The following is a 24,130-nucleotide window of genomic DNA, read 5'->3' on the forward strand; positions in this document are numbered from 1 at the left end:
TCGTGTGGGCGGAGCGCGCTCTGCCACCCGCGGCTTGAACGCGGAGACCCCCAGTCCCGGGAGGGTCCGAGTGTCACTGCTGTGCACGAGACACTCGGCAAGCTTTTGTTTCAAGCGGACCTTTCCACATGTCATTGTCTTTCTCAATGTGCGCGTGTGTTTTACCTGGTCACTCGTTTTTAAATGCACTTTATACAACTAAGTTGATTGTGATTCTTTAATCCGTGTTATGACTGTCGTTTCCCCCACCATGTTTACTGCGATTGTCCTGCGGGGGGCGTCCTGTAGCGAGACGGAAGGTTCACATTTCACCTCCAGCAGACGCAACTCCGTCGCGTTATAAGAACGTCCCCACAGAAGTGGATATCACAGAGCTACTCGAAGGCACGCATCTCTACCTGAACATCGCATCGCAGGGACACCACGGTGGCGAAATGTTCACTGCCTCGCCTGGCAGGGACTCAAGCAGCAGGTCGTGGGTTCGATCCCGACCCTGTAAAGTTGGAATTTGCATGTTCGCCTCGTGGCCTCATGGATTTTACTCCGGGTCTTAGTCGCGTGAGCTAACCCCAGATTTGTTTTTAAGATTTTCTCAGACGTAACTTTGAACTAAAAGTACAACCGCATTTTTGGGCGCATGCCACCGATTCACGACAATTGAGGACCCGTCATCATCACAGCTGGGTTCGAACTCAGAGCTCTGACCGCGTGAGCCACCCAGCCGGTCACTTCAACCCTTCGCCCATTCCCCTTTGTCATATTTTTACAGCTGCCGCCGCCGCCGCTTTGCAGTTCTGCAGGTGACACAAAGCAAAGTGTAATCCCTAACGAGACGCGAGTCATAGAGAGAATATTTACCCACATTGGGAGCTCTTTAAACTGCAGCCCGATGAAAGGGAGCATAAAACCCACACTCTCGCCTCGGCCGTCCATGCCGCCACCACTTGGGCGGGTGCAGTCACGAGACTTTGCCTGCTGCCTCAGCACCCGAACCCTTCAGCTCGGTGCGGGAAGGGTCTTGGGAGAGTGGGGGGGGGGGGAGTTGCGTGAGTGGGCACACATTGCCCCCCCACCCTCACCCCCCTCCTCACCAGCCATCGGTGAGCACAGGGACGCCTTTAAAAACGGAGTGACCTGGCTGCAGGCTCCTGTTCACCCCTCCGCGGCGCATTCCGACGTGCTCCACTTCTCTTCCTCGCTCCTACACCCCGTGTCTCTCCATCTCTCACGCACTCTCTCCCCGTGTCTCTCTCCACCTCTCACGCTCCCACACCCCGTGCCTCTTCCTCGCTCCCACACCCCGTGTCTCTCCATCTCTCACGCACTCTCTCCCCGTGTCTCTCTCCACCTCTCACGCTCCCACACCCCGTGCCTCTTCCTCGCTCCCACACCCCGTGTCTCGCCATCTCTCACGCACTCTCTCCCCGTGTCTCTCTCCACCTCGCACGCTCCCACACCCTGTCTCTCTCCACCTCTCCCCGTCTCTCTCCCCGCGTCTCTCCATCTCTCCCAAATTCTTCCCTAAAACCCCTCTCACTCCCCCTGTCTCTCTCGTGTTTCATTGCGTGTTTTGTTTGCTTCGTCCCGCAAGTTGACTTTTCAAGTGCAGGGCGTTTGGAGATGGCCTCGGCCACGATGAGCCTGGCGTCTGCTGTGCCGCTTCTTCTCTGCGCGCTGGCGCTGCTGAGCGTGCTGCAGGGGACTGCAGGTAGGAGATGCGAGATGCCACGTGGGAACCTGATCCTCCCCGAGGTCTCCCGATGCACCACACACCATACCAATTGACCACACGCAGACACTCCATACCAATGTGTCACACGCAGACACTCCATACCAATTGACCACACGCAGACACACCATACCAATGTGCCACACGCAGACACTCCATACCAATTGACCACACGCAGACACTCCATACCAATGTGCCACACGCAGACACTCCATACCAACTGACCACACACAGACACTCCATGCCAATGTGCCACACGCAGACACTCCATACCAATTGACCACACGCAGACACACCATACCAATGTGCCACACGCAGACACTCCATACCAATTGACCAGACGCAGACACACCATACCAATGTGCCACACGCAGACACACCATACCAATGTGCCACACGCAGACACTCCATACCAATTGACCACACGCAGACACACCATACCAATGTGCCACACGCAGACACTCCATACCAATTGACCACACGCAGACACACCATACCAATGTGCCACACGCAGACACACCATACCAATGTGCCACACGCAGACACTCCATACCAATGTGCCACACGCAGACACTCCATACCAATGCGCCACACGCAGACACTCCATACAAATTGACCACACGCAGACACACCATACCAATGTGCCACACGCAGACACTCCATACCAATTGACCACACGCAGACACCCCATACCAATGTGCCACACGCAGACACACCATACCAATGTGCCACACGCAGACACTCCATACAAATTGACCACACGCAGACACACCATACCAATGTGCCACACGCAGACACACCATACCAATGTGCCACACGCAGACACTCCATACCAATGTGCCACACGCAGACACTCCATACAAATTGACCACACGCAGACACACCATACCAATGTGCCACACGCAGACACACCATACCAATGTGCCACACGCAGACACACCATACCAATGTGCCACACGCAGACACACCATACCAATGGGCCACACGCAGACACACCATACCAATGTGCCACACGCAGACACTCCATACCAATGTGCCACACGCAGACACTCAATACTAATACGCCACAAGCAGACACACCATACCAATTGACCACATGCAGACACTCCATACCAATACGCCACACACACCATCTTGATGCACCGTACACATCACCCTGATGGACCACACTCCATACCAATTGACCACATGCAGACACTCCATACCAATGAACCACACACTCCATACCAATGTGCCACACGCACCACCCTGATGCACCACATACTCTATAAAAATGCACCACACGCACCATCAATTGACATGTCCAGAATGTGGTGCTGGCACACAATGGTCTACTTACTCTTTGCCGAACAACGTCACGGGATGTCTCACGTTCACAGCGAAGAAGCCGGTGCGTGCGTATTTTCGGTTTGTACACCCGCAGTGTTTACCAGGGTGGCCTCTGGGGTGTAACCGCGAACGTCTGCAATGAGCAGTGAGCACGCCACCGCTCACCTCCCCCGTCCCCCAGCAATTGGCAAATTGTCACGATTTGGCGGTCGTGGTTCGATTTAATTGTGTCTTCTTTCTGCTTCTCATTGATTTTCCATTTGGCTTGCATGTTGTGTTTGCCAGTAACAACACATGTCCAGTCAATCGTCTACAGGACAGTTATGCGATAGTGATAATGATTTACAGGCCTTTCTTAATCCAAGGCCTCAACTTTGTGCCAGTCCTGGACATTGTCTGGCTCTACCTCACGACGCTGTTTAACACGAAGGAGGCTTTCACGACCAATATCCAGAACAGAGGTATTTTGGGTTAGATCGTTAAACCTGCCACCACCTGACATAGCCAATTAGTAAGGTTTGTGACGTAAACAAAACGTGCCAAGTCGTTACTAGTTCAGCACACACCGGTTGTGTGTTGGACAGCAAACCCACAACAACATTTACAATTCGAACACTTTGAGGTTTCAGTGGTAAATTACAACCAGCTTCGTCAGGCGACAGCCGGAATTGTGGAGAAATCCTGTTTCTGCCTTAAATACGCTGGTCGGTTTCAGTGAAAGAGCAGTTTCCCGAGGACCTGTCCTCAGACATCACTCTGCCACTGATGTTTGCTGCATCCGGAAACTTAAACCTATGTCGTCAGGCTCCCGATGTAGTGTGATCACATTTGCATGTTATGTTGAAAATAATGAGCAAAAAGTGTTAATACGCACATTCGTTGGCATATATGATGCATACATATTGTTTAAACTGATGCAAATATAAATGCATGCCTGTCACTCACCAAATATTCACTCCGTACATGCCAATGATGTGTTTTGCATTTTCTAGCTTTGTGTCGAACTGGCACCGATATCTCACAGAGGCGCCTTGCCTCCTCACATCTCGCAGTGTGCCGCCACCACCACTGCTGCTTTAACCAAGTCTGCCTCTGCTGATGAGATACTGATTGTCTAAATCGGTCCAGAGTTTTTTCTGCTGTTGAGCCAGTACTGCTGGGAGACGTGTGGTGGCAAGGAAGGGGAAGATCTCGATTTAAAGCGTTCGTGACTGCAGGGATTCATCTTCTTGGTTCTTTCGGTAAAGTCACGTAGAAAAAAACATAATAAAATAAAATAATTCTCACGACGTTTCGGCTACAACGCAAGCAGCCGTCTTTAGGTGAAGAATGAGACACTGCCAAGCTAGGAGCTTATATATAAGCTGGGTTGGAGGTGGAAGAAGAGCGCCTTAACAAAAAGAATGTGCATATCAAGAGGAATTTAGCATATTCATGGGAAATGCGTAGGAGGTGGGCGGGGGGGGGTTCAAAGTCATATTATGCCCATGCATTATGCAGGATCACCAGCACCAAGGGAGGGTGCAGGGAGTAGCAGTAACAAAGGAAAGGAATGTTAATAGTATGTAGCTGCAGTTACTAAACAACCACGTAAAAAACTAAAGTATAAACTACGTAAAAAAACTAAAGTATAAACTGCATAGCACCATCAGTATACTTACTATACTCTACAATAAGCTGAGTTACTAACAGCAAGTAATACATTACAATTCTACGTCGTAAACATTATATAATATGCTTCCATCTAAACTTTATTCTCTTACATCACACGAGCATACACCGTACTATATACTGCCATAGATAAACCCAACATTAAATTATATACTGTATTGCTATAAACCACCCTATACCTTATACATTTTAATATAACACTATGTATTATTCTACCCATATATTAAAATGTATAAGGTATAGGGTGGTAAGAGAATAAAGTTTAGATAGAAGCATATTATATAATTTTTACGACGTAGAATTGTAATGTATTACTTGCTGTTAGTAACTCAGCTTATTGTAGAGTATAGTAAGTATACTGATGGTGCTATGCAGTTTATACTTTAGTTTTTTACGTGGTTGTTTAGTAACTGCAGCTACATACTATTAACATTCCTTTCCTTTGTTACTGCTACTCCCTGCACCCTCCCTTGGTGCTGGTGATCCTGCATAATGCATGGGCATAATATGACTTTGAAACCCCCCCGCCCACCTCCTACGCATTTCCCATGAATATGCTAAATTCCTCTTGATATGCACATTCTTTTTGTTAAGGCGCTCTTCTTCCACCTCCAACCCAGCTTATATATAAGCTCCTAGCTTGGCAGTGTCTCATTCTTCACCTGAAGACGGCTGCTTGCGTTGTAGCCGAAACGTCGTGAGAATTATTTTATTTTATTATGGTTTTTTTATTACTTCCCTTCTACGTGACTTTACCGAAAGAACCAAGAAGAAGGGGAAGATCGTCAAGTTATTTTAGTTACTCTCAGGCACACATCTCTACCTAAAAATCACATGCCCAGGGGTATCACGGTGGAGAAATGTTAACTACCTCGCCTGGTATGCAGGGGGCCGTGGGTTCAATCCCGACCCTGATACCTGTAAAATTAGAATTTACATGTTCTCTCCGTGGCCGCGTGGATTTTTCTCCGGGTCCTCTGATTTCCCCCTCCACATTTGGAAACATGCGTTTAGAGTATTTGTCTGCTATAAATTTCCACGTGATAAGCCACTTCGTTTAGCTATCATTTGTGGTCAGGTAGCTTCTGAAAGGCTATTTCGCTCAGTGGGCCTTTCCTGGTAAAATAAAAATCGTCTAGTCTATAGTTTAAATCGTCAGAATCAGAATATTTATAATGAAGGAATCCGACGGGCTATGAAGCTCTTTTTCCACAGATATCCAGTAGTTATTCACATCAGTCAACACCCAATGAGTAACAACCACACATTCTTGCTTCCATCATCGCAGTCAACCACAACACAGAGCCCCTTGACACGTTCCCATGAAGGGAATGTTGTTCTAAATTGCGGCAAGTTTGTAATGTCACGTGGTGTGGAAGGTGAAGGGCTATGAAAGGGAGGCATTATTAAAAGTGGGTGTTTGGGTAAGAGGAAAATTATTTTCATTTTAATTAAATAAAGTGTCGTCCAGGCCCCTTATAACGAGCCCTAGAATGCCACGGCACTCTGTAACCCATGGACAGCTTTTCTAAAATCCACCACTGGATGGTGAGGGCCTTACCACGCCTTAATATAAAAAAACACTCGCACAACATCTACAGCAGCCAGAGCACATTCTCAATGAACCGGAGATCAGCATAATTTAATACAGTAGTTTGTTTTTCTATTCATGTCTGTTGACCGGGGTGTGATGTTCATTGTATAAATTCACACCGTGTAAAGTTATACATTTAAAATGTGTGTGTGTGTGTGTATACGTGGTCACTACGTGTATACGTGTGGGGAGCGGTAGTGTAGCAGTGAGCACACTGCGCTACGAACCCGGCCAATCGAGTTCGATTCCCGCTCACGGCCAACACGAGTGAGGATTATCTGAACCGGTTCTGGGCCTCCCCTAGGTGGACTCAGTCTCAAATGAGTACCTGGTGCGGTGTGGTAAACATCGCCCCTCGTGATATAAAGGAGGCCGGGCGTGGTGATGGCCACCCATCCCCTCGTGTGCCGTGCGGGCCTTCATTGGTGCTACTCGCGAACAGCACTTGCCCCAACAGTCTGTTAAAGCTACACGGGGGGCCTTTTTCTTTGTGGTTTTTACGTCATGCGCGTGCTGTGTGCGCGTGAATCAACACACCGGGGCGGATAGCCCCTTGCAACCGGGAGGTTTCATCTCGAGGGATGTTCACATTAAAGATAAAGTTGATGCTGCTCAGATGAGATTGGCAGGGGGCCTGATGGCGCCCAAGGACCCGGGCGTCACACAAAGGAGGGCCCCACCACACGGGCCCGTGTTGCTGTTGTTGCTGCTCATATATATTTATATAAATATATAATATATTCGGGCAGTCTGCCCTCGTGACATCCTGGCCTGAGTGACCTCTGGGCGCCCTTGCTAAGTAGGGGTGTCTTGGACGTACCTCTGTCGCGCCTCTGATGAACGTTTTAGTGAGCGCAGTCCACGTTTGAATTTTGTTGTAGAGCGAGTGGTGCTTGCTTTTTCAGGTCACGGTTGCTACGAGATTTTACCTACCTCGCCTGGTGATCCCGACCCTGACACTTGTTGTATATTTGGAGTTTGCGTGTTCTTCCCCGTGGTCGCGTGGATTTTTCTCCGGGTCCTCCAGTTTTTCCCTCCACATTAAGAATCAACGTGACGCGTCTAAGAGTATTTGGCTGCTGCTTTAATATTGCACATTCCTAGAGCGATCATTTGTGGCCAGGTCGCTTCTGAAAGAAGCGCTACATAGCTCAGTGAGCCTCACCTGGTCAAATAAAACTAGTTTCATAGTTTAGTTTTAGTTCAGGTCAAAAAGGGCAACAGCTCGATTGCACATCGAGGCATTGTTCATCTGCTAGTAATTCGAGCCAGTGGTGGTAATTCCACATTCCTATAGCGGGGCGCAGCCACTCCTGTTGACTTAGCCACAAAGTGGTGCTCCTCATGGTGTTGACCATCAGCAGGATGAGGCTTGCTTCAACCAATGCTCGTGAACTACCAGCGATGTTTTGCCGGAAGCCCGTGTAGCTGATAGGATGTGCTCCGAATCTTTTAACTAGAAACATTTTTACGTGGATGGGCAGATCAAATTAAGTTGATTTCGTTTAAGCCGGTTAAGAACTGAAGAAGACGAGACAAGATAGCTTCATGCACAAGGGTGGCTTGGGTCACCAATGCTTCGGAGGCTTATTTATTTGTCTGATTATTTATTTTGTCAATGATTATTTAGGGTTACGTAATGCTAGAATGGCCACTTTCATTATATACAGCAATCATTAACGGGAGCTACGGGTGAGCTGATAAGATCAAGTGGAGAGCGACTGCGCAAACGGGCACCCCCATGCAAGATCATGGACCTACACCTCCCCCCGTGTAGCTCAAGTCGATGGTTGTGCTGTTAGCCAGCAGCTATTGAGCCGGCAGGCGCACGAGGGAGTTGGGTGGCCGATACCACGCCCGACCGCCCACCCCCTTCAAGAGGGGGTGGGTGGCCAGCACCATACGCACGCACACACTCACACGCTCTCCTTCCCTCACACACACACACACTCTCCCTTACACACACACTCACTCACACTCACAAACACTCCCACAAACACTCCCACACACTCACGCGCTGTCTCGCTGTCATCGCGCCAAGTCGCACTGAGGCAACCCGCAATGAAGGGGGGAATTGTAGCCGCGTGAGCTGCGGTCACGGCTGGGCATCGACTCGCCGCTCACCCCACAACCCTCACCCCCTGCACCCTCACCCCCTGCACCCTCACCCCCTGCACCCTCACCCCTGCACCCTCACCCCTGCACCCTCACCCCACAACCATCACCCCCTGCACCCTCACCCCCTTGCACCCTCACCCCCTGCACCCTCACCCCCTGCACCCTCACCCCCTGCACCCTCACCCCCTTGCACCCTCACCCCCTGCACCCTCACCCCACAACCCTCACCCCCTGCACCCTCACCCCCTTGCACCCTCACCCCACAACCCTCACCCCCTGCACCCTCACCCCCTTGCACCCTCACCCCACAACCCTCACCCCCTGCACCCTCACCCCCTGCACCCTCACCCCCTGCACCCTCACCCCACAACCCTCACCCCCTGCACCCTCACCCCCTGCACCCTCACCCCCTGCACCCTCACCCCACAACCCTCACCCCCTGCACCCTCACCCCCTTGCACCCTCACCCCCTGCACCCTCACCCCCTGCACCCTCACCCCCTGCACCCTCACCCCACAACCCTCACCCCCTGCACCCTCACCCCCTTGCACCCTCACCCCACAACCCTCACCCCCTGCACCCTCACCCCCTGCACCCTCACCCCCTGCACCCTCACCCCACAACCCTCACCCCCTGCACCCTCACCCCCTTGCACCCTCACCCCACAACCCTCACCCCACACATTCACCCCACAACCCTCACCTCACACACTCACCTCACAACCCTCACCTCACACACTCACCCCCTGCACCCTCACCCCACAACCCTCACCCCCTGCACCCTGACCCCACACCCTCACCCCACAACCCTCACCCCCTGCACCCTCACCCCACAACCCTCACCTCACACACTCACCTCACAACCCTCACCTCACAACCCTCACCCCACACCCTCACCCCACAACCCTCACCCCCTGCACCCTCACCCCACAACCCTCACCTCACACACTCACCTCACAACCCTCACCTCACAACCCTCACCCCACACCCTCACCCCACAACCCTCACCCCCTTGCACCCTCACCCCACACCCTCACCCTACAACGCTCACCCCACACCCTCACCCCACAACCCTAACCCCCTTGCACCCTCACCCCACACCCTCACCCTACAACGCTCACCCCACACCCTCACCCTCTGCACCCTCGCCCCACAACCCTCACCTCACACCCACAACCCTCACCCCCTTGCACCCTAACCCCACACCCTCACCCCCTGCACCCTCACCCGACACCCTCACCCCCTTGCACCCTCACCCGACACCCTCACCCCACAACGCTCACCCCACACCCTCACCCCACAACCCTCACCCCCTGCACCCTCACCCCACAACCCTCACCCCCTTGCACCCTCACCCCACACCCTCACCCCGCAACGCTCACCCCACACCCTCACCCCACAACCCTCACCCCCTGCACCCTCCCCCCACAACCCTCACCCCCTTGCACCCTCACCCCACACCCTCACCCCACAACGCTCACCCCACACCCTCACCCCACAACTCTCACCCCACAACCCTCACCCCACAACCTCACCCCCTACACCCTCACCCCACAACCCTCACCTCACACACTCACCTCACACTCACCTCACACTCACCTCACACACTCACCTCACACACTCACCTCACACACACACCCCACACCCTCATCCCGCACCCTCACCCCGCACCCTCACCTCACACACTCACCTCACACTTGCACCATCACCTCACACACCTCACACACACACCTCACACACCTCACACTCAACCCGCACCCTCACCCCGCAACCTCACCTCACACCCTCAGCTCACATACTCACCTCACAGACTCACCTCACACTCACCTCACACACTCACCCCACACCCTCATCCCGCACCCTCACCCCACAACCTCACCTCACACACTCACCTCACACTCACCCCGCACCCTCACCCCGCACCCTCACCCCGCACCCTCACCTCACACACTCACCTCACACACTCACCTCACACACTCATCCCGCACCCTCACCCGCACCCTCACCTGACACACTCACCTCACACTTGCACCATCACTTCACACACCTCACACACACACCTCACACACACTCACCTCACACACTCACCTCACACACTCACCTCACACACTCACCTCACACACTCACCTCACACACTCACCTCACACACACTCACCTAATACTTGCACCATCACCTCACACACTCACCTCACACACACACCTCACTCACCTCACACACTCACCTCACACACACTCACCTAACACTTGCACCATCACCTCACACACTCACCTCACACACACACCTCACACACTCACCTCACACACACTCACCTAACACTTGCACCATCACCTTCACACACTCACCTCACACACTCACCTCACACTCACCTCACACACACTCACCTAACACTTGCACCATCACCTCACACACTCACCTCACACACACTCACCTCACACACACTCACCTCACACACACACCTCACACACACACCTCACACACACACCTCACACACTCACCTCACACACACTCACCTTACACTCACCTCACACTCACCTCACACACTCACCTCACACACACAGACTGTGCCTCAACTTTTGCGTGCGCACTCCCTGGGGACGGTGCCGATGTTGGTGATGACGATGTGTAAGAGAAACATTCACGGAGATACAAATATGCGAAGGAGACTTCTATTTTGCTACTTCATTCCTGACCGTTTGCAGATTCAACCCCGATCAAAGTGAACTCAACATTGAGCAATTTAGTTTTTTTCTCGCGGTGAACATCGGTGTCGGTACCACCACCAGCACCACCAGCAGCAACACGCACGCCTGTGTCTCCCCATCTTGTCCCCGCGTGTCTGAGCCTTCGCCTTGACCGTGTATATATCCTCGCCTGCGTGTGCAGGCGTCCACGCGTCTCTCCGCTGGTGCACCATATCGACGGGCGAGGAGAACAAGTGCAGCGCCATGAAGATTGCGCTGACCGGGGCGGGCATCTCGCCGCCGCTGCAGTGCGTGAGCGCAGGCGACCGCAAGGAGTGCGTGCAGAAGATCGAGGCAAGGGCCGACACGCGCCCCCTCTCTCCGTGTCTCCTCGTGTCTCATCCCCTGTGCGTCTCCTCGTGTCTCATCTCCTGTGTGTCTCATCCCCTGTGTGTCTCATCCCCTGTGTGTCCCACCCCCTGTGTGTCCCATCCCCTGTGTGTCTCATCCCCTGTGTGTCTCATCCCCTGTGTGTCCCATCCCCTGTGTGTCTCCCCTTCCCTTGCATCCCTTCCTCCCGAGTCTCCTCTCGAGTGTCATCTTTCCGTGTTCCCCAGCCCCCCACATCGTTGCAGACAACTGCACAAAGCCACTCCGCGGAGTGAAGTTTCCACCTCCGTTGGCACCGATTACCACCGCGAACCCGGAGGGAACCTCGCACTCAGCACCACCCTCCTCATCGTGTCGTGTCGCTTTGATTCTTTGTGCCACCGCCCGGCCACCCTCCCTCGCACAGGACGGCCACGCCGACGCGGTAAGCCTGGACTCTGGGGAGGTGTTCACCGCGGGGAAATACCACGGCCTGCAGGTGGCGGCTGCCGAGGCCTATACAGGTGTGTAAGTCCCCTACACAGGTGTGTAAGCCCCTGTACAGGTGTGTAAGCCCCTATACAGGTGTGTAAGCCCCTACACAGGTGTGTAAGCCCCTACACAGGTGTGTAAGCCCCCTGTACAGGTGTGTAAGCCCCTATACAGGTGTGTAAGCCCCTATACAGATGTGTAAGCCCCTACACAGGTGTGTAAGACCCCTGTACAGGTGTGTAAGACCCCTGTACAGGTGTGTAAGTTCCCTACACAGGTGTGTAAGTCCCCTACACAGGTGTGTAAGACCCTACGCAGGTGTGTAAGCCCCTACACAGGTGTGTAAGCCCCTATACAGGTGTGTAAGCCCCTATACAGGTGTGTAAGCCCCCTGTACAGGTGTGTAAGACCCCTGTACAGGTGTGTAAGACCCCTGTACAGGTGTGTAAGTCCCCTACACAGGTGTGTAAGACCCTACGCAGGTGTGTAAGCCCCTATACAGGTGTATAAGACCCTTATACAGGTGTGTAAGCCCCCTGTACAGGTGTGTACGCCCCTATACAGGTGTGTAAGACCCCTGTATAGGTGTGTAAGACCCCTACACAGGTGTGTAAGACCCCTGTACAGGTGTGTAAGCCCCCTGTACAGGTGTGTAAGACCCCTGTATAGGTGTGTAAGCCCCTACACAGGTGTGTAAGACCCCTGTACAGGTGTGTAAGCCCCCTGTACAGGTGTGTAAGACCCCTGTACAGGTGTGTAAGCCTCCTGTACAGGTGTGTAAGCCTCCTGTACAGGTGTGTAAGACCCTATACAGGTGTGACGCCCCCTGTACAGGTGTGTAAGCCCCCTGTACAGGTGTGTAAGTCCCCTGTACAGGTGTGTCAGACCCCTATACAGGTGTGTTAGCCCCCCCAAAATAAAAATGCCATCGGGGCCCCCTGCTGCCATTGTCATCTGAGCAGGATCAACATTTTTTTTTTCAAGTCAAAAAAATATTTCACCAGAAAAATTCCTCGATGGAACCATCTGGGTTGCAGGGGGTTGTCTGTCCGGGTGTTGATTGCCACGCACACAGCACACGCATGGCGTGCATGACCACAAAGACAAAGATCCCCTCCCCGTATAGCATTGACGGGCTGGCGGGGCAAGTGGCGTTAGCGAGTGGCGCCTATGAAGGCCGAGGGGGGTCGGTAGACGAACCCCCCACTCTGGCCGCCTTTGTCTCCCCAGTACTCATGTTCACACACAGCCGTCCACCTCGCGCTAACCACTGCACTAGCGCTCCCCCACCATCACCGTCTAGCGACCAGTCGTGAGTGCGAGACGAAACCAGAGGGTCTCAATGGATTATTTATAGATTTATTTTGTTTTCACCTACGGTCTAAATGAACACTGCGATGATTTCGTCACGCTGTGAGAGACTGCAGTGCACTGAGGGACATCGTGAACGCGAATGGACCACTCTCTTTGTGTACGTGACAGAGTTAATGAGTTCACGATTTGTCTGAGCTGATAGCATTGGGGCGAGGTTGGGGGAGACATCGTCTGCCCCTCACATCAACGATTACGAAGCGCGTGTCTGACTCAATGTCTGACTGCCGACTAGACCGATAGATTTATTGTTCATTCATGATCCTCCTTGTTCACCCAGTATACAGTCACGCGACTCTTTAGAATCAGAATCTTTATCATCCTCTAGAAATCCGATCAGCCGTGAAGCGCTCAATGGGGGTGGGGGCGCATGGCTTCTGTGTAATCCCAATGGGCTAATTTGTGATTTTTTTTATTTGGACCATGACACCAGCATACAACGGCCAACTCTCGCGAGTCACGTCATGGGATCTTTAACGTCCACCACTCTGGCGAAGCAAATGGCTACGTATAATAGTTTCACGGTAAATACGCGCACAGGGTTAACCGGGGCGGCCGCTGGGATCGAACCGTGGAACCTCCGCAACGAGCGGCGAACGCGCTGCCGCTCGGTTGAGTCAAAAGGGTCACGTGACCTCCGCGCCTCCGACGAGCATGGTTGGTCTTGTACGGTGCGAAAGAAATTCGACATACGTACGTGCATAACTCGCACAGACTTGACTCAAGGGTACATTTAACACGCAGGCTTAAACATAACTTCAACCGAGCTGACAACTGCTCTTGGAGTTTAAGCCAGGTCCTCGGTTAAGGAAACCTGAGACCCGTCTCCCACCCCCCAACAGTTACAAACTCAGGACCATCTGAAGACGATACCTTGAGCTAATGTTCAACAACAAGTCTCCGCCTCTCCAGTTGATGCAGTTTACACAGCATTAACTTGTGCTGTCACTCGCTCAATATTTAGGGCCCTAATTCCAAACTTGATGATTGGCAAAGTTTGTGAAAAAAATGTGATGAACTTTGTCCCCCACAATCTCCGGTGGGCAGGTTGTTTAACGCCAAACGTTTGTCCTGACGAATTGTGCCGTGCGACCGCCACCGTGTGAGAACGCCGGCTCTCTGCTGGGGCTCTCGCCCTCTCCAGGGAAAGGGGCTGGTAGAGATGGCAGCGCTGAGGGCCACTTTTGGCCAACACCGCGGAGAGCCCTGCATTCACAACAAACGTGTTCGAGGGCCAACATCGATTAACCAAGGTTGTTGTAGAACGACGAGTGAGAACTTGTAGAAGAATTGCAGTGGAAGTTACCGGGTGGCACAGACGTCAGACGTCTTAGCTGGAAGAAAAAAACATGTTGAAGTTTTTTTTATCGCATTTAAATATTTAACCTGGAAAATCCCTTCTGAGCCAGGAAGCCACCGAGATTAAACCGGTTTCTCGAGCGGAGTGGATTGGTGGTCTCAGTCCAGTAACTAATGAAAGTACAGTAAAAAAAAACCCTCATAAAATGTAATTTGTTTATTTACTTATTAACTCCGTCTCCTTCCGAGACATCTGCAAGTTGCAGGGTGGGTGTCCCGTTCACCGCTGATCTCGGAACGCTCAAGCGGTTCGCGTTAATGTTATTTAGAGAGTTTCAGCGCCGTTGTGTTTAAAGACGTTGTACTCACCGCAGAGAAGTGGCGCTAAACTGTGCCACCCGCCTTCCCGCATGGCCTTGTGGGAGCCTCGGTGTACGGATAGCTAATTTATTTATTTTTATTTTCGGTTCGTTTGACGTACATGCACGTCATCGCAACGGGAAAGGGTTAATATGGCCGAATTCCAGCTCTAACATTTCAAATATCGGTTTGACCGTCCGCTATAGACACGCTCGATGTTGGAACCAGGTGTCATTTCACACTTGCCAAATCACCACCGCGTGTTCCCACGCCGTGGTTCCTTCAACGCAGGCATTGTCTGCGCCCCGCTGGACAGCGCCTGGCGCAGTGTGCATGTGCACGCCGGCACCTGGCGCAGTGTGCATGTGCACGCCGGCACCTGGCACAGTGTGCATGTGCACGCCAGCGCCTGGCACAGTGTGCATGTGCACGCCGGCACCTGGCGCAGTGTGCATGTGCACGCCGGCACCTGGCACAGTGTGCATGTGCACGCCAGCGCCTGGCACAGTGTGCATGTGCACGCCGGCACCTGGCGCAGTGTGCATGTGCACGCCGGCGCTGGGGAGACACAAGTGGCTGGGCGTGGCGCTGGCCCTTAGAGCGCATAGAAGGGCCACTGCCCGAAACGTCGCCTTTTATATTTGTATTTTTTACTTACAAGGCCCACAGTGTTATTGACGAACGTGTCCGGGCATTGTTCTTGTCATTATCTGTGCCTGTCTTCTTGTTATGTCGAACGGTTTGCTGCACAATAGCAGACCTATTAAAGGGGAGGCGCAAATTGTCAACGGTTCATTTGCTTGTACCCCACTGTCAGAGCAATACGATAAAAAACAACTCTAAGCTATTTTTATTTTTCCAGGTAAGGCTCACTGAGCTATGGCGCTCTTTTCCAGAAGCGACCTGGCCACAACGAAACAAACACTCTAAAACGCGGGGTGATGTTGATTCTAAATGTGGAGGGAAAAACCGGAGGACCCAGAAAAAAATTGACGCGACCACGAGGTGAAAGAGAGACAGGCAAACTCCACATATACAGGAATCAGGGTCCTTTTCGAACCCATGACCTCCTGTATACCAGGCGAGGGAGTTAACATCTCGCCACCCGAGAAAGCCTCACTCAAAAATAAAACAAACACTCCTCCTCGTGTGTTTGTAAAGGATGCCTCTACACGCCGCCTCTGTGACCCCCTTCCCCGCTACTGCTGCCCCCCTCCCACCACCCTCCGATGCCCCCTGCCCCCCACGTGGAGTAGCGAGCACCGTCGACCCCACCTACTACGCCGTGGCCGTGGTGCGCAAGGCGGCGCCGGCGAGCGTCACGTTCCCCACGCTGCGGGGGACGCGCTCGTGCCACACGGGGCTCGGCCGCACCGCCGGGTGGCTCATCCCCGTGGGGAGGCTGCGGGAGAGCGGCGAGATCAAGGGGGACGGCTGCGACATCCCCAAGGGTGAGAGGTTGGCCTCGGCCGCATAGCGGTCGATGGGTTCGATTCCCCGACTCGGGCGCCGGTGCATCTGAGTGTATTTTGGATGTTCTCCCCCTGATCTTCAGTGTGAGTGTGTACGTGTGTGTATATGTGTGTCTATGTGTACGTATGTGTGAACGTGTGGGGAGACACAGGTGGTTGGGCGTGGTGCTGGCCACCCACCCTCTCGTGTATCGCTCTGGCCTTCATAGGTGCTCGCTAACGGCACTTGCCCCACCAGTCTGTTAAGGCTATATGAGGGATCTTTGTCTTTGTATCCATGGGGAGAGGTGGTGCAGCGGTTAGCGCGCTGCCCTATGAACCTGGCGACTGAGTTCCATTAATGCTAACGGCCAACACCAGTGACAATTATCGAAATTGGTCCAGGCCCTCCCCTAGGTCGACTCAGCCTCAAATGAGTACCTGGTGCGGTGTAAACATCGCCACTGGGGAGACAAAGATGGTCGGGTGTGGTGCTGGCCACCCACTTCCCTCGTGTGCCGTACCGGCCTTCAGAGGTGCTCGCTAACAGCACTTGCCCCTACAGTCTGTTAAGGCTATATGGGGGATCTTTGTCTTGTATGTGTGTATGAATGGGGAGTGATTGTGTGTGGTTAGCGCTATAAACCTGGCAACTCGAGTTTCATTCCCGCTAACGGCCAACACCAGTGACCATTATCTGAACTGGTTATGGGCCTCCCCTAGGTCGACTCAGCCTCAAATGAGTACCTGCTGGGGTGCTGGCCACCCACTTTCTCGTTTGCTGGCCTTCATTGGTGTTAGTTAACAGCACTTGCCCCAACAGCCTGTTAAAGCTATACTGGGGGATCTTTGTCTTTGTACGTAGAGGTGGCAAGTTTCTTCAACGCGAGCTGCGTGCCGGGCGCGGGCAACCTTCCGCCCAGCCTGTGCCACCTGTGCATCGGGAACGAGGCGGGGGGAGAGAAGTGCGCAGCCTCCAACCACGAGCGATTCTTCGGCTACACTGGAGCCTTCCGGTAGGTAGCTCACACAACCGCAGACAGCCTCAGCGGACTGCTGGGGAAAGTGCTGTGAGCGAGCACCTCGAGGAGGCACAGGACTGGTTCAGATAATCCTCACTGCTTTTGGCCGTGAGTGGGAATCGAACCCCGGTCGCCGGGTTCGTAGAGCAACGTGCTAAACACGACACTACTGCTCCCCACACGCACACGCCCACACAAGCTTACAAACACACGTTTGTCCCATCATTCTGTTCACCTTTGTATTGTGCAGCTGTCTGGCGTCAGGATCGGGGGATGTGGCCTTTGTGAAGCACACGACTGTCACAGACAACACAGACGGTGAGTGGCCCATTGCCGCCATGGCCATCATCATCATCGCCATCGTGGCCATCATCAACAGATGTACATCCGCGTGTACTCAAATGTCGCGGTTGGTAAATCCGCAGTTGGCAAGGGATGACTACAAATCAAGCTCCTCTCAACTGCCACCTCGACCTCTGTGCCCCCACCCCCCCCCCCCCCCCAACTGTCGCGCCTCCCCAGGTCACAACCCCGACGAGTGGGCACGCGGCCTTCTCTCCACCGACTTTGAGCTGCTCTGTCCGAGTGGAACTCGTCTCCCGGTCACGGGTTTCAAGTCCTGCAACCTGGCCAGTGTCCCCCCGCACGCCGTGGTGACGCGCTCCAGCTCCGATCCCCGCTGGATCTTCGACATCCTCGACGCCGCGCAGGTGAGTGAGCACGTCGCCACGTCGCTGTCGCACGATGCTGCCTGCGACTTGGTCCTGCTGTTCCGCGTCTAAGGTGGTGTTCCGCTCTCACGTGATGCTGTACGACGCTGTGTTAGACACTGTTCTTTCCATGTTATGAAATTACGTTCTGAAGCGCCTTGAGCTAAGGGGCTCTCCAAATATAAAATAAGATGAGACGTGAAACGTCCGTCCATGCGTCTGCGAGCAGAAGGAATTTGGCAGCGACAATGGGACGCAGTTCAAGATGTTCGACTCGAGCGGTTTCCAGGGGACCGATCTGCTCTTCAAGGACTCCACCGTCAGCCTCTTCTACCCAGAAGGCCGCCTGGGCTACAAGGAGTGGCTGGGCGGCGGCTTGCTGGACTCCATGGAGGGCATGGACTGCAATGGCGCCAAGCCCGCAGGTGAGGGCGTTCCCCGCTACTGGCCCGCCATGAACTCCTGTTATGAAACAATTGGCGAAAATATGAATCAAGCGTGCATTGTGTGTGTTTTTGTTATTATGTAATGATGATGATGATGAATGTTAAACTTGTAATGCTGCGCTTCCACACGGTATCCACTCACTCTGGAAAAGAGAGAGAGGACGACTCTGAGGTGGCAGGAGGAGGAGTAGCTACAAACGACAGAGCGGGAAGTCAGCAGCAGCAACAACAGCCATCTGATGAGCCAGCGCTACCAATAGTTGCCCAAGCTCTGCAGTCCTCTATGTATGAAGGTGTTATCGGCCAATTCATGAGCGTTTACATGTGGGAGGAAATTAGAGCACCCAAGGGAGAAACACCCGATCCCATACAGACGGAACAGGTGGAGTCCACATTTGCTGCACCGCCGTCTGGCAAGCCAGGATATGGCTCCTTCTTGATGCCCATGAGAAGGGAGTTTGACAAGATTCGTGTGATCCACCAACACTCACTGCACGGTTGGCTACGTACGGCGCAAAAGAAGTTCAACATCAATACAATACTCTCAGCCTTGCCCAGAACACCAACTCAAGAGCTGAATGTGTGGCCGTCTTATCATTTGCACCACCAGCTCGGACCTCACATCGTTACTCCCCCACCTCCCGCTTTGTCTTCCTAACAGTGGTGAGCTCCGTGGCCCTGGTGGCGGTTGCGACCGCACTCTGGGCCATTCTCCTCGCCTGAGCCGCACGGCCCTAAGGGGCCACGGGCGGCACCAGGGGTGGGTGGGGGGGAGGGGGGGAGCAGGCCCCAGGACTTTTGATCGGTGCAGTGACACCGTCCAGCTGGGGAGGAGGGTTTGATCTGCACGAAGTGTTGTCCGCTCGTGGATCCGGGTTGAGGCTACGACATCCGTCATGGGTTTTCGTGGCGCGTGCAGGAGGAATTCATGGAGTGACTACAATGTGATGGCAGTTGCTTCACTATAATCAGAGCTTTCTCACGTATTGTCCCACAGACTCACGTAGAGACCCCAGACTCACATAGAGACCCACAGTATCACATAGAGACCCACAGACTCACATAGAGACCCCCAGACTCATAGAGACCCACAGACTCACATAGAGACCCACAGACTCACATAGAGACTCACAGGCTCACATGGAGACCCCCAGACTCACATAGAGACCCCCAGACTCATAGAGACCCACAGACTCACATAGAGACTCACAGGCTCACATGGAGACCCCCAGACTCACATAGAGACCCCCAGACTCACATAGAGACCCACAGACTCACATAGAGACCCACAGACTCACATAGAGACCCACAGACTCACATAGAGACTCACAGGCTCACATGGAGACCCCCAGACTCACATAGAGACCCCTGACTCACATAGAGACCCACAGACTCACATAGAGACCCACAGACTCACATAGAGACTCACAGGCTCACATGGAGACCCCCAGACTCACATAGAGACCCCTGACTCACATAGAGACCCACAGGCTCACATGGAGACCCCCAGACTCACATAGAGACCCACAGACTCACATAGAGACCCACAGACTCACATAGAGACCCCCAGACTCATAGAGACCCACAGACTCACATAGAGACCCACAGACTCACATAGAGACCCACAGACTCACATAGAGACCCACAGGCTCACATGGAGACCCACAGACTCACATAGAGACCCACAGACTCACATAGAGACCCACAGACTCACATAGAGACCCCCAGACTCATAGAGACCCACAGACTCACATAGAGACCCACAGACTCACATAGAGACCCACAGACTCACATAGAGACCCACAGGCTCACATGGAGACCCCCAGACTCACATAGAGACCCACAGACTCACATAGAGACCCACAGACTCACATAGAGACCCCCAGACTCATAGAGACCCACAGACTCACATAGAGACCCACAGACTCACATAGAGACCCACAGACTCACATAGAGACCCACAGGCTCACATGGAGACCCACAGACTCACATGGAGACCCACAGACTCACATAGAGACCCACAGACTCACATAGAGACCCACAGACAGTCCCATTGAGAAACTGGAACCAATGACTGATGCTCGAGTGGCCAAGGGCCAGACCATCGCCCGTGGAGCCTCTCATCTCTCGAGCTTTCGCCACACACTGCTACGGGCATCTTCAGAGGAGCCGAACTCCTGAACATTAACTCCTTATCGTGCACTTCTTTCGCACCGTACATAGCCAATTACGATCATTATCAGAGGTGCGGGGGAAGGACAACAAACTAAACACAAAAATCAGTTCTGAAGAAATGAGTTTTCAATCTGGATAATTTAAAAGTGCATAGCTCCAGTGGCTTCCTAATATCGAAAGGAAGAGCGTTCCAGACGGCCATAAAAGCGCATCTGAAAGCGTGCGATGCAGTAACTATATTTATTCGATGGCTCGCCAAAAGCTGCTGCTGCGAGGATGACCGGAGTTTGTGCGATGAAAATGTATGCTCCTTGACGAAATCAGCAGGTTATTGTGATTCATTTGTGGCCTCGCACTTTGTGTGTAATGATGCCAGGAGGTACTGCGTGGCGACGCCCTAGGGATGAAATGTTCGACGTGCAACAGTCTGACCCGAAAGAGCACGCTCGAAATCGAGCGATCGTTCGTTGAAATGAATTACAATCCGCCGATGGTGCCGACTCGTCGACTCCCGAGGGGAGAGGGCGCAGCGCGAGTCGTAATGTTTCGGGCCGAGTTCACAGCCTTCTTCTCAACCCATGGCTGTGAGTCGCGAGCGGCTGATCGAGAACGCGTGGCCGCGTCTCTGTTGGACGCAAGCCCCGTGCGGTTCTGCGTGGGTCTCCTTCCCCTCCCTCCTCCGAAACTTCCAGCCAGGGTTGCCACCTGTCCTGGTTTTTCCCAGGATCGTTCTCTCGTTGAGGTAGCTGTCCTGGGAAGTCTCTTAAGTCTTCCCGGGTCTTTCTGTCAGTCTCCACTCAAGACGGTGCATTTAGAGGTAAGCTAACCCCTCGTTTGGTATTTCGCGGTGGCGAGATGTTAACTACCTTGCCTGGTATACAGAAGGTTGTGGGTTCGATACCGACCCTGATGCCTGTATATTTTGAGTTTGCGTGTTCTCCCACGTGGTCGCGTGGATTTTTCTCCAGGTCCTCCAGTTTTTCCCTCCACATTTAGAATCAGCGTGCGTTTCAGAGTATTTGGCTACTATAATCGCTTCTAAAAAAGAGCTACTTAGTTCAGTGGACCTTATCTGGTTAAAATAAAAATAGATTCGTTTTATTCCACCCATGATAAGTCCAGGCTTTGTGTTTGTGCCTGAGAGGTAACAACCGTACCCCCAGCGCCCACGAGCATCTCCATCGCAACCAACCGAGTTTGACCGTTCCTGAGTCTGACCCTCGTAGCTCTGTGGCAGCCCCTTTCCACCACAATGAACCAGGGACCCACCGTGGCGATGACGGAGCTCTCTTTAACCTTTGACACAGTTGAGACAAAAAATCGTGACCACATTTAAATCATGCATCCTGCTAATTTTCTGGGTATTTGGAAACATCTCTGAATCATCTTTCCCCCGTTCCGCTCCTTTAATGTTGTATCCCAGCCGAGAGTCGAGATGCGTTCTGTGAAGTGAAATGTGGGTAAGACGCGGGAGGGGGGGGGGGGTATAAAGTTTGTATGTTTTGGGGGTGGGGGGGGGCGGAACGTCAACTGCGAGGGGGCGACTGCCTGAGTCGGGCACCCCCCTCCCAGCAACCTCCATTCCATGAGCTCCCCCCCCCAACCCACCACGGTGACAGCGCTCCCACCACTTGCCAAGGCGTCCCCACGCGCTGTGGAGGCAGCACTGCCGGCTCTGACCCGGCCTCCATTCCAGTTGGTGTAGTTGTGACATTGTTGTTGTTGTGTCAGGTTGTTGTTGTTAAATTTTGACTTAAAAGTTTCGTGACTATATGAATTAATATTAGATGGTTCTTTCGGTAAAGTCATGTAGATAGAAAAATAATAAAAATGAAAATAAAGTTAATAGAAATAATAATAAAATATCACGACGTTTCGGTCGCTTGTGTTGCGATCGAAACGTCGTGATATTTATTATTGTTATTATTTTTCTATCTACGTGACTTTACCGAAGGAACCATAGAATATGTTGTTGTTGTTGTTGTTGTTCGTTTGCCCTGGGCCCTGATGACTGCACTAAGAAGCTCCCGCCGGCCCTGAAGCACCGCGGAGCTGCTGACGCTGCAGCCCGCAGCGGTGCCACGTGGGGCTCAGGGGGTGAGCTGCTGCTGCTGCTGCTGCACGACGGGGCGTGGGGGACTAATCTGGCTGCACTGCGCGTCCTCGAGCTAGCGCGGGGGTCCATCACACCGTGTGGTGTATCGATAACGGGAGGTTTTACTGTGGGGGCGGACCCATACAAATATGAAAGTAATTGGAACAAGTTGAAAGTTCCTTCCCCGACAACTCAAATATTGAAGAGCGTGCAAAGCAATGCTGACTTGTTGGTGGCTGCGTCTCCATTCTGCCACCCAGTATACTTGGAACGTTGGCCCGACGTTGGGCCAATGGATCCAACCACGTGCCAGCCAATATTGGCCCAATGGCGAATGTTTACTGGGTGGCCACAGACCAAACCCGGGCATATGTCGCAGTCAGCACTCGGTCTTATTACCATCATCAGCATTTTGTTGCAGTTGCTTGTAATACAGTTTCACACAATACCGGTACCAGGCCACAGTACAAATACATTCCTGCCACCCAAACACAGACAACTATTCATGGACCGTACCAGGTAACACCTGGACAGGTGGCAACGGGCATCTCCACGCGCAGTCCCAGTTGAGGACTGACTGCACACTGTGCAGTGCCTTGTGTGCAGCACTGTATTGTGTCCCACAATTGTCTCTTTGTCATTTCCAGTGGTCTTACTGGCATTCTTTTCAACTTTTATATTGCTTTTTTAATTTTATATCAAATTTAAAAAAGCACACGTAAAAGCAATTCAAGCTGTACATGGGGTTTTGTTTAGATGATGGATATATCACGGGGCACCACACCCCCGAATTGGCCCAGTTTTTTGAGGATGCGCTGTAACTGAATGTTATTCATTTTACTGTTCCTATAAACATTGTAGCCGTAATTATGTTAGCTTTGATCTGCACAAAATCTACGAATAAATGTTATCTGACGTCAACGGTCTTCATTGTATTTCTAAAACACGTGGATGTTTTAAAGTCCTGGCCCATAGTTTCACCCAAGGGTTGATGTTGACAAGCGATCTCCTTCTTGTCGTCCGGCTGCTGCTGATGTAGATGCAGAGTAACAACTACAATGTCACTTCCAGGTGGTCAAGCGAGCAGATAACCACGCCGTGCTTAGCGCGGAGTGTCTCGCTGCGATGTCTCCCTCAGGCATCGCATGGTTATAAGCAGTGAGCTACATAAACAAGCAGTGAGCTGTATATCAACACTCTCCTGTGTTGGTAAAGCTG

General features: G+C 52.8%; 1 protein-coding gene across 2 annotated transcripts; it reads left to right on the top strand.

Moving 5' to 3' along the window:
• Positions 1-1,066: 1,066 nt before the first annotated feature.
• Positions 1,067-23,833, top strand: LOC133357394 (melanotransferrin-like). 2 transcript variants are annotated; one of them, XM_061575296.1, is made up of 10 exons: positions 1,067-1,708; positions 11,325-11,476; positions 11,919-12,015; positions 16,270-16,464; positions 17,330-17,480; positions 17,737-17,804; positions 18,009-18,196; positions 18,426-18,621; positions 19,304-19,402; positions 22,842-23,833. In XM_061575296.1, exons 1-9 carry the CDS (start codon positions 1,621-1,623, stop codon positions 19,363-19,365), a joined length of 1,197 nt encoding a protein of 398 aa, XP_061431280.1. In that variant the 5' UTR covers positions 1,067-1,620; the 3' UTR covers positions 19,366-19,402; positions 22,842-23,833. The 2 variants fall into 2 exon arrangements, with proteins under 2 accessions (XP_061431280.1, XP_061431281.1); XM_061575297.1 differs by lacking the exon at positions 19,304-19,402.
• The last annotated feature ends 297 nt before the right edge of the window (positions 23,834-24,130 follow it).

The sequence above is a fragment of the Lethenteron reissneri genome, chromosome 58 (assembly GCF_015708825.2).
Source record: "Lethenteron reissneri isolate LAM-NWPU_2019-01 chromosome 58, ASM1570882v1, whole genome shotgun sequence".
NCBI lineage: Eukaryota > Metazoa > Chordata > Hyperoartia > Petromyzontiformes > Petromyzontidae > Lethenteron > Lethenteron reissneri.

Excerpts from the sequence above, each read along its gene's own strand:
- LOC133357394 (XM_061575296.1), top strand. The coding sequence starts at position 1,621 with ATGGCCTCGGCCACGATGAGCCTGGCGTCTGCTGTGCCGCTTCTTCTC. Across the intron at positions 18,197-18,425 it reads ACATCCTCGACGCCGCGCAG|AAGGAATTTGGCAGCGACAA; the intron begins GTGAGTGAGCAC and ends GTCTGCGAGCAG. Across the intron at positions 18,622-19,303 it reads CAATGGCGCCAAGCCCGCAG|TGGTGAGCTCCGTGGCCCTG; the intron begins GTGAGGGCGTTC and ends TCTTCCTAACAG.